Consider the following 10599-nt stretch of genomic DNA (forward strand, 5'->3'; position numbering starts at 1 on the left):
CACCTGTCTCAGCTGTTGCAGTGATGGTCCCACCTTGAAATCCAAAGGAAAGAAAAACAAGTCAGAAGAAAGGAATATTTTGAAATAATCCGTTTTTTAAAACTCTGTGCCACAAGCTCTCGCCATGGCCAAGACAAGTGTTTCTCGGAGAAGTAGTTTCCTGTGAGGACTCTACCCAAAAAAAAAAAAATCAAGGTCTGCTTTTCCTCTGTGACCTTAACGGACCAAGATGATGCTCCAGCTGCTGCTAGTACTGTCCATATGGGTGTGGCCTGATCAAGCTGACTCTGCCCAGTCCAACGAACGGCGAGTTGTAGCACACATACCTGGTGACATCATCATTGGAGCGTTGTTCTCCGTCCATCATCAGCCTCCTGCTGACAAGGTAATGATTTTGTCTTTGTATGTCTGCAGGATGGTGTGTGTGTCATACTTCTATGGGAATACAAATTCAGTTCACAATCCACTTGCGCTGACCTTCGTATGTAATCCTGCCTGCATTTGAAAGAAACACTTGTTACAAATAACAAATGTTACAGAAGTTAAGACAGAAAATGTGTTTAAAATGATGGTCAGAGTCATTTTTGGCCAAATATCCGATCTATTGTACAGAGAATCTTGATATTGCTCTGCCTATTAAGACCCAAAGAACACATTCAATTTGTAGAATGAGTCCATGAACCTTCAGCCTCCATTAGCTGCCCCAGGAAACCACTGACATTAAAGCTTTTTCCATCTCATAATGGATAATTGCAAATAGGAAAAAATGACTCTTTGAACATGGAAGCCATGTGAGTATAAAACCAATATTAGTCCAATGAAGTGAAGCACCTGTGTGTTAAATAGTAAAAATGTGTCTTACTGTTCATCCAATCTTATAAAAAGTGGAAATGTGACTGAATGTTCTCAATACTGATGATGTCGTAATTATTCAGACAACATTGTCTAAATGTTCTAAATGTTGTTCAATTTGAGTCATTTAATAATTTCTTTCTTCCACGCTGTACACTGTGCCCAGGTACATGAGCGCAAGTGTGGCGCGGTGCGAGAGCAGTATGGCATTCAGAGGGTGGAAGCCATGATGCACACACTGGACCGCATCAACATTGACCCGTACATCCTTCCCAACATCACCCTGGGCTGTGAGATCCGGGACTCCTGTTGGCACTCAGCAGTGGCTCTGGAGCAGAGCATCGATTTCATAACGGGGATTCCCTGGTCATTTCCCTTTGATGAGGCGAGGAAGTTTGGGTTGGAGAGGTACATTGGGCGCGGGAAGGAGGAGGAGGAGGAGGTGGAGTAGCGACGATGAAGTGTGCAGACCCCTCTGCCACTCCAATGCGGGGGAAGAAACCCATTGTGGGTTTAATTGGACCAGGGTCAAGCTCAGTGGCCATCCAGGTTCAGAACCTTCTACAGCTGTTCAACATACCACAGATTGCCTACTCTGCCACCAGTATGGACCTCAGTGATAAGGTGAGACCATGTATCTTAGACAAACTTCTGTTGTTGAAGTTTTACATAAATGATTTGAAGGAATCAATTACAGATGTACAAGATACACATGTATTACTGCTACTTTAATGTAACTTAAATTGAATTATGTAGAATGACCCATTACCAACCATTACATAACTGAATGTTCTAGATGCTCCTGGATAACCATGCTTCTCACTGATTTTTATATCCATTGTTTCAGAGCCTTTTTAAGTACTTTATGCGGGTGGTGCCTTCAGATGCCCAGCAGGCAAGAGCTATGGTGGACATTGTCAAGAGATACAACTGGAGCTACGTGTCTGCTATACACACTGAAGGTACAACTACCCACACACTCTGTCTCTAACTTTTAAACTCCTCCTCCTAGCTCAGACCTGCACACACAGACTCTTGTCTTTTCCTTTTTCTTGTCATCTCTTTCTCTTTCTGGCTATGCCTCATTATACTGCGTCCTTATTGCGTTTATTTACCTGAATCTTATCCAGAGTAACTTAAAATAAATGGAACAGGAGTGAAAGTGAAAAGTCCTTGATTGCTCTCAAATGTCAAACTGTGAAGAAATATGTCATGCGTCATAAAAAAGGAACTTTTCGTGAAATTGGAGCCAAAAAAAAGAAGCAGAAATGTTTTCTTTTAAACAAGAATATTTTCAGTACAAGGAAAAGATGAAAGAGGAAGATAAAGCAGAGAGGAATTTAATTGATGAGATTGGTTGTAGCAAAAGTGCAGAGGAAGGGTGAAGTAGTTTTTAAAGAAATGAGTTTTCAACTTAGTAAGGTAAATGAGATGAAAATGGAATTATTGTGGCCAAGTTGAAGCTAATTAGTAGCCAAGAATTTGGTGAAGCAGTAGAGTCCAAAAACAGCAGTGTCGATCAGCGGGTAATTGCTGGAAGATGGGGGAAACGAATGGAGTCACAAGAACAGGTGGTTGCCACACTGAGATAAGCATCTGGGGATAACGGGGGAAGACAGACAGTATACCAGGGAGTGCTGCCAAGAAGGATGGAGTGTCAGGTGCCAGAGCTCAAAGTATGTGTGTGTGTAGGTATGGAGAGATACTATACAAACTCACTCACTCATTCAGTCACTCAGTCACTCTGAAGTTGGTAGTGAGTTGAGTCAGTTGGACTACTGGTGGGCGATAGTGTGACAGCTACAGGAACTGGAGGACAATGCAGTAACTGCGTCTGTGTGTGCTTGTGTCCACTGAGAGAAGGCTTGTTGAACCTGAAAGTGTGTGATAAAGAGCGATAAACACACACACACACCACCCACACACACACACACACACACACACACCACACACACAACACACACACCCATAAGTGAAGACTCTGGATCTCTGGCGTTGCCTGAGGCATTACAGCAGCATTTGAGTTTGAAATATGAAGGGTAAGTTGTGTGTTCTCTGCTGTGTTGTGTGTGTGTGTTAGTGGTGTGCATGTATGTATGTATTTGAGTGTATACTCATTTATATACAGTATATACTGACTGCATGCATGTGTATTTGTGTCTGTGTGTGAAAGATGTTTGTGTGTTATTGTGTGTTGGCAATGCACTGGAGGAGAGGGGGGAGTTTATAGAGTTCATAAAGAGGCAGGAAATGTAAGGTGATGTAGCAGCTGATGTCAAACTCATTGTATAAAGCATATTGCACAAATATGATGATTTGAGTGTATTAATTGAAAATAGTAAAATAGTATAAAAACTATAGTATTATTATAGTAAAACTATAAAGAACTACTTTTCTATTTATATAACATGATTCATTTATCAGTATAATTTGGTTTTACAATTCAAAATCATGTAAGCTTTCAATATTTAAATAATTACATACAAATTTAGGGGGTTCTTGGCAAATTATTTATGGTACGTGTTTATTTGAATAATCAATGAGAGAGTTGGAGACACACTAAACCCTAATAACAACATTGATTTATGCTAATTTAATATTATGGAATTATATTATCATTTACTTTAATTCTGGTTTCTTTGCAGATTTTCAGACATATTTGCAAATCTGTCTATATTTGTTTATGTAAATGATGGGTTACAGACAAATCACCCTGCATATTTGTAACAATATGGTGTCAGAAGTAACATTTGTCTTGAGGGTGACATTTATTTTTGCTTTCTCATGAGACTGATCCCCATATGAGTGTGTGTGTGTGTGTGAGCTTGCTGGTGAGCTGCTACCAATCTACCGGCAAGACAGGTGGTGTGTATCTTTTATAGGCACTTGTGTTTGAGAGAGTGCTTGTAGTTGTGTGTGCAAATGTGTGTTTGTCCGTCAAAGTGTCGGTCTTTGCATTTCCTCTGACGGGGGCATTTGACCTTGGAACTGGTCTTCAAGGTCGGCCACTGCCTTCTCAAACACAATCACTCTCAAACACCAAGAGCCAGAGAGGGAGGGTGGCAGAGAGAAGACAGCAAGAATTAGGAAGGGATAGGAAAGCGAGAGAGAGAGAGAGAGAGAAAGAGATAAGAAAGAGGAAGGCATTGGAGGAATGAAGGGAGAGGACAAGGAGAGGGGGTTGAGCAGAGGGCAGAGAGGAAAACAACAGAGGAAGGGAGGAAATGAGGGGTTTATTGAGGGACAAAAGGAAGATGACGGATGAGGCACAAGTGAGGAAAATAGAATGGGGAAAGCCATGATAATAGTGCCAGAAATCCGAAGAAGACAGAATACAAGGTGTGTGTCTGTGTGTGTGTGTGTGTGTGTGTGTTTGTGGCTGTGGAGTGCTTGGGATAGATAAGAGAGCGTACAGGAGCTGCAGATTCAGAGAAAGATGGGGCGGGGGGAAGTTTATAGAGACTCATTAATTCTCTGCATTAACATTTCGCATCTGGAGGCAAGAGACGATAGAAACGGATACACAAGAAACTGAATAATACATGTAATATCAGCATAGTAATTACATTGAAGTAATTAAGTAATATTATTGCAAGGGGAGCGCTGTGAGTACTTTCCTCATCGGGAAATAGTATATATTGTACATGCCAGAATACATGCATGTAATATGTGGATTTTATAACCGTTCAGCGTGGGATACAAATAGTCTCTCTAGGCTAGACGGTGTGCCTGCAATACTAAAACTGATGCACAGTTCAGTGGTGTTTCTGGGGATGGACATGCCAATCAATTTCCTACAACTCTATAATACAAGTTTAACAGGAGCATCTGGTTTTGTGAATATGTAAATGTTCAGTCCTCAAACAGATGACCCCCACTTTTTTTAAATGTCACTTCCAGAGAAAAGCATTGTCTTGTAGTTAGTCTAATACAGTATGTGTACATCTGAATCTTCTCTAAAGCTGATTTTAATTAATAGAATAAGCCCTAACAGTATAAACGCAGAAGCAGTAAAGGATTAATTGTAGCACAGCAGAAGTAGAGATTATTTTATAATCATCAGTTCCTTTTTGTCATTTTTGCATAATTATTTTAAGCTAAAGGGTCAATCACCACGGAGATTAGAGGTGAGACAGACAGATATATGACAATAACAGATCATTATGCAGTGCAACATAGCAACTTAGATGAGCTAAGTTACAGTACATAAAATGTGATTAAAACTTGTATTAAAGGACCAGTGTGTAGGATTTATTGGCATCCAGCGATGTAGTTGCAGATCGCAATTTTGTACCCTCCCCTGCCAAACTCGAAAGAGAAACTATGTGGGCCTAAAAAAAAACGCCCTTATCTAGAGCCAGTGTTTGGTTTGTCCTTTCTGGGCTACTGTAGAAACATGGCAGTTTAAAATGGTGTACTCCATGCTGTCACCAAACAGCTCATTCTAAGGTAACAAAAACACTGTGATTCTTATATCCAGGTGATTGTACACTAATGAAAATAAACTTTGAATACTATATTCCATTTCTGCCAATAGATCCTCTTAAATGGCACACACTGGACCTTTTAAAAACAGCATCAAGGCGATTGAAAGGTCAAGGACACAAAAATAGGTGTAGAGGCATATAGCAAAAGACTCATCATCAGTCATATGAGGAATAGCAGCAGAAACACTGTTATTCCAACACACCAACGTCTATGCTTTAACAGTGAGAGGAGAAGTTGTAAAGTCTAAAAGTTCCTGAAACGAAGTCTTTGTAGAGCACCTTTGGGAGACCAGCCTGTAGCTGAAGGTGCTCGTCTGCTTCACAAGGCGCTGTGAAGGAGAAGGAAGGTGTCGTCCGTTGTCAGCATTCTTCTTTAATCCACCGTCATCCACTTCTATTATTGCTCTGCTGTATGATGATCACAGTCAATTGTCAGTTAACGAATAATAATTCTCACACTTCACTGAAGAGAATCAACACTATCGTCCTCCACTACACTGAGTTTCGTATTCCTTTGTTTCACTCTTTCTCTGCCTCCCTCTCTTAGTCGCTCTGTTTAGTTCAGTTCAATTTAGCTCAATGGGTTTTATTGACATGAAATTTGACATGTGTCACCAAAGCACGCTCCAGCAGAAATTGATAAATCTCTCAATAAATCAAGATGTCAACCTTCTCTCCACCTCTTCCTCTTTACTCTTGTTCCATTTGTTTCTTTCTAACGTTCTCTCATCTCTTTCTCCTATTTGTTATTAGCCATTTTGATCTTCCACCTTCTCTGTTTTCTCTCCATTTCTTTATCGATCACTCCTCTTTCTCTCTCTCTCTCTCTCTCTGTCTGTCTGTCTTTGGAGCTTGACATGCCCTGTGCCTATTTAACTGTCATGGCCTTGGCAGAATTGAGGAAAATGAAGGTGGGATGGGTTGGGGAGGGCAGTGTAGAGAAAGGTATAATGGATGGAGAAGAGGAGATTGACAAAATCTGCTCACATTTTTACTGTTGTCTCTGGCAATGCCGCCTAAGGGTGAAGATTCAAAATAGGTCATGGGCCAGATTCTGGTGGGTTCCCTTATAACAAGACCTTTTCTGTGTTTCAATGAGCCTGGGTCACAGGACTACATCTGCTGAAACTGGCTCCAGCTCAGATTTCAGAACTGATGTTTTGGGAATCCATTTAATGCCTTCTGTTAACTTAGATAGATGGTTTGCCAGCCCTCCTGCTACCCAGTCTGTATCCGTGATATCTATGAGGGAGAATTCAATAGAGATTTCAGATTGGCACAGATCTTAAGGGGGGAAATGTCTGAGCTGTTGCCATGGTAAAACACACACATGGAATGGAATTACCTGCACCTGTGCATTAATATGAACACATGCTTACATCTGTGCAAATAGTATGCACTGATGCAAGTGTGCATGTCTGTTCCTCTGCATGTGTATATACAAGAATGGTACAACTTCAAGGTACAGACTCTTATTTTGTTATAGTAATATATGGGGCTGGGTTTTAAAACCGATGAATCAATTTAAACTGTAAAGTGTTGGTCTTGGTAGGCTAATGGAATTAAGATATACTGGTTATAGACATAGGTTGAAAGTGTCTGTGAGCAGAATTTCTGCTTTCTTATTTGAGAGTGAGATTTCTGAGCACAGACGGGGTATATTTCTGGATCCAGAGTTCACTAAGTAGAGAAAACTGTGGTTATGGTTATGAAACTGCTGCATGTATCTTGTCTGTAGCCTGGAGCTATTTCCATAGTAAAAAATGGGGTAACAGACAAGCACATACAATTTGAAATTCATGAAAATATATCCAACAGCTGATTCTTAATAACACTAAGAGTCTACAAGTCTTAATGACTTGTGTCCTTTTAAGGTCTTTCAGCTTTTCTCCTAATAACACTCAATTAGTTGTTTGAACTGAGCTTTTAAATGACAGTAGAGTCCAGTGGAATGTTTTGAATGTCTAGAAATAAAGATAAATTGAACAGGGATACAAATGTTAGAATAAACTAAATAAGTCATTGTGACTACAACCTCTTAGAGCTTTAGTGACACTGTTTGTGTCTTACCAGACTAAAGAACCGCAGGCTAAATGCAAAAACAACAAAATCATTTATCCATTATCTCCAGAGCAAGTCAGTGTTTCTTTTTTGTAGCTCCAAGCTACTAATGGTTTAGTTGATCAACATAAAATTAATCTTTAACTATTTTGATAATAAATTGGTAATATAATTTTTTTTTCTAGCAAAAAGGATTTTCAGATTTTGTGGAATGAATATAATTGTACACTGAAGATCTTGGATATAATCTATAGTGTTGGTTGGAAAAAAACAAGTGATCATTTGTGCATTTGTGATGGCCATTTTCACTATTCATAGATTTTTTTGACCAAGAAAAAAATTGGCAGATTAATCAATAATGAAAATAATTGTTAGTTGCAGCCCTACTTTCAACATCAACAGCTGGATAGAATGTGTCTCTCTGATATTGGATAGCTATTTGATCTGCCCAACTAGCTAAGTCTAAATGAGGTATCTTATAATTACATTACACCAGCCTTGTGATCCTTTCTTGCAGATCATCTCTAGCAATGAACGTTTAAACATTCTAGTACTAGCTCTAGCCCATTTCGACCTATGGAGTCACTCAGGTGTGAGGTCTGCCACAAAAGAACAAAAATGCAGGGCAATCCAGACAGATTGATTTTTTGTGTCCAGTGAAAAATATCCAAAATGTCAACTTTTCAGAACTTTAGAAAAGCAGCCTTGTTTTAACCCGTGTGACAATGCAGTTTTAAGAAAATACCTTTAACAATGCCTTTCATGATGGCTTTAGAATATTTTAATTTTAAAATGTTTATATCATGTATTAGGCAATCATAGAACCTCAATTTTGTAAATCATTTAAATGTCTCAGTTTCCAGGCAGGAATGGCTCAAAAGGCCCTAGGAGCTCAGATATCAGTTGTTAAATAAATTTGCAGGTTAAGGGTTGCCCAGTTAGCTCAGTGGGTAGAGCTGACCACCCATGTACCGAAGCTGAGTCCTTGCTGCAGTGGCCCAGGGTTCAAATCTGACCTGCGGCCCTTTCATGTGTGTCATCCCCTCTCTCTGGCCCCCTTTCCTGTCTGTCTTCAGCTGTCTCTATCATAAAGGCAATCACAGCCCAAAAAAATGTTTGCAGGTTAGAGCCATTCGATTACTTTATAAGACTTTTTGATATATTAATATAACTATTTTAGGTCCAGTTAATGGCAGCTATGGAAATGTCGACAGCTTAACAAAACTATATAGATAATAACTTATTTGTAGCAACAGCACCATGTAGACTGTTATGGACTCCTGGAAACCAGAGGCACAGTTTGAACTTTAAGGTTGGGGCTTCACAAAAAATGTAAAAATAGAAAATATAATCTAACCGAATCATAAGGTGTACAATAGTCCACCATATCAATTTCAAGTCCCCAAGTGGGCAGACGGTGTCCCAAAATGTTTGGCCTTTTTAAAAAAAATAACAAGATTACAACAAGATACAAGATTAAAAAATATTAACAACTCCAACATGACCTGTGCCGAAGCTTGCCATTTTCTGTTGGTATTTTTTTAACCCTGAGTTTTATTGTAAGACCAGCGCAAAATTGTCAATTATTTAATATATAATCATGTATGAAATTCTTTGTAAAAACTTACATTTTTAAATTACCATGGTCGTAAGGATCATAATTTAAGATAAAATGGTCCAAGAGTTAAAAAGACTGACAAGCATGATAAGTACTGTACAGACTGATAGCTACAGTGTTTTGTGCATTTAAATCACTGTCTTTATTACTGGTTAATTAAAATAGAACTTAGTCACTTTTGAATCTCTACGTTTAGCAAACTTAATAATGGATATAACGTGCTCTGAGGGAGATATCAGCATTAATCAGAGGCCTGTGTTATTTATTTGATGACTGACACCTTTTTTTCCAATTTAAGGGAAGGCATGATCAAAAATAGAAAGGCATCTGCAAGTCTGCCATCAGTGTGTCAGGTAAAACGATGGCAAGAGCTTCTAGAAGTGGTACATAAGAGGAGATTGCCTGTGTAGTTGGCTGTGTAGTTTGTTTCATCAGTAATGTGTGCCTTCTGTTAACCCCAACTATATGTCCTGCCTTACTATATGACATTGATGTGTAAAGCCAATGGATACTTTATTACAGTAAGTGTGTTAAAGAAGCCTTGCATGATGTATTGCACATATTTTTGGCTTTGTTTTATTGCTGTGATAAAATGAATGGACAAATCCTATTTTTCACATTTTGATAGCCTCTGTAAGTATTTAAGGCTGACAGCTCTGAAATTGTTTTGCTAGTATGGCATATTACTTAAAGAGACTGGTAGATAGGACATAACTGTCAAGTTTAATGTATATGTTCTAAAATTAACTATAGACTTGTGCAATTGATTTTTTGTTATGAAATAAGCTAAACTAATTCTTTTTTTGTCAAGATTTCACCATGGTACATTGTATTAGGGATTTAGACTTCCCCAATAATGGACAAGTACTGACTGTGGTAAAAAGTTAGATATTAACTTTACTTTAATATATTAAAAGTTATCTCCCTCACTTGGCCTACCCCTGAGTACAACTTTCAATTGGCTTTTCCTCTGTTTTCCTGTTTTTAGCATTAACTGGATACCAGCTCCGAGTGAAAATGCAATTATGGGAAGGATTGCCAGTTATAGTGTGTGTGCTCATTGTTTGGATGGACCCATTCAGGCTTTTGTAATAAACTTCAATCTGTCCCTTTTTGACATTTTGATTAAACAATTGTCTTCTTTATTCTGAATTGTTGTTTTCTGTCATGACTACATTAATGGTGAGTAAGTGGTCAAAGTCAGCCAATTGAAGCATATTTAGTTATCTGCTGTATGTTGTAATATTCATTTTGGTTAATATAAGAGTAGAGCCAGTGATAATATATTGCTTAAAAATATCTGGCAGCTATGTTCTGTCTGTTGTATATGATGGTTTTCCAGGATCATAGATACTTAAAGGGTATTCTCTATAGTGAATAAATATTTAATTCCATGTAATGGTAGAATGCGACATATTTTTGTAATTGGCAGGAAAATGTTAACAAGTATATCATCCATCGTGTTAATTTCTAAAGGTTATATTTTGCCTAATGAGGCTATAGTTCTTCTCTGGTAAATATGAAAGGTGTTAAAGAGTTTTAAGGTGTGAAACCTGATAGCTAGCTATAACACGTTTGTAA

At 38.5% G+C, this 10599-nt stretch overlaps 1 protein-coding gene across 1 annotated transcript in view; it reads left to right on the plus strand.

Annotated features, from left to right (window-relative positions):
* Positions 1 to 229: 229 nt before the first annotated feature.
* Positions 230 to 10599, plus strand: part of grm5b (glutamate receptor, metabotropic 5b) — a 56879-nt gene continuing 46509 nt past the window's right edge. The window contains 4 exon segments of the mRNA XM_035680542.1: positions 230 to 385; positions 1019 to 1207; positions 1210 to 1476; positions 1700 to 1814. Coding sequence (XP_035536435.1) covers positions 230 to 385; positions 1019 to 1207; positions 1210 to 1476; positions 1700 to 1814 — 727 coding nt within the window.

The sequence above is a fragment of the Morone saxatilis genome, unplaced genomic scaffold (assembly GCF_004916995.1).
Source record: "Morone saxatilis isolate NCDOM2014 unplaced genomic scaffold, NCSU_SB_2.0 Contig8, whole genome shotgun sequence".
Taxonomy (NCBI): domain Eukaryota; kingdom Metazoa; phylum Chordata; class Actinopteri; family Moronidae; genus Morone; species Morone saxatilis.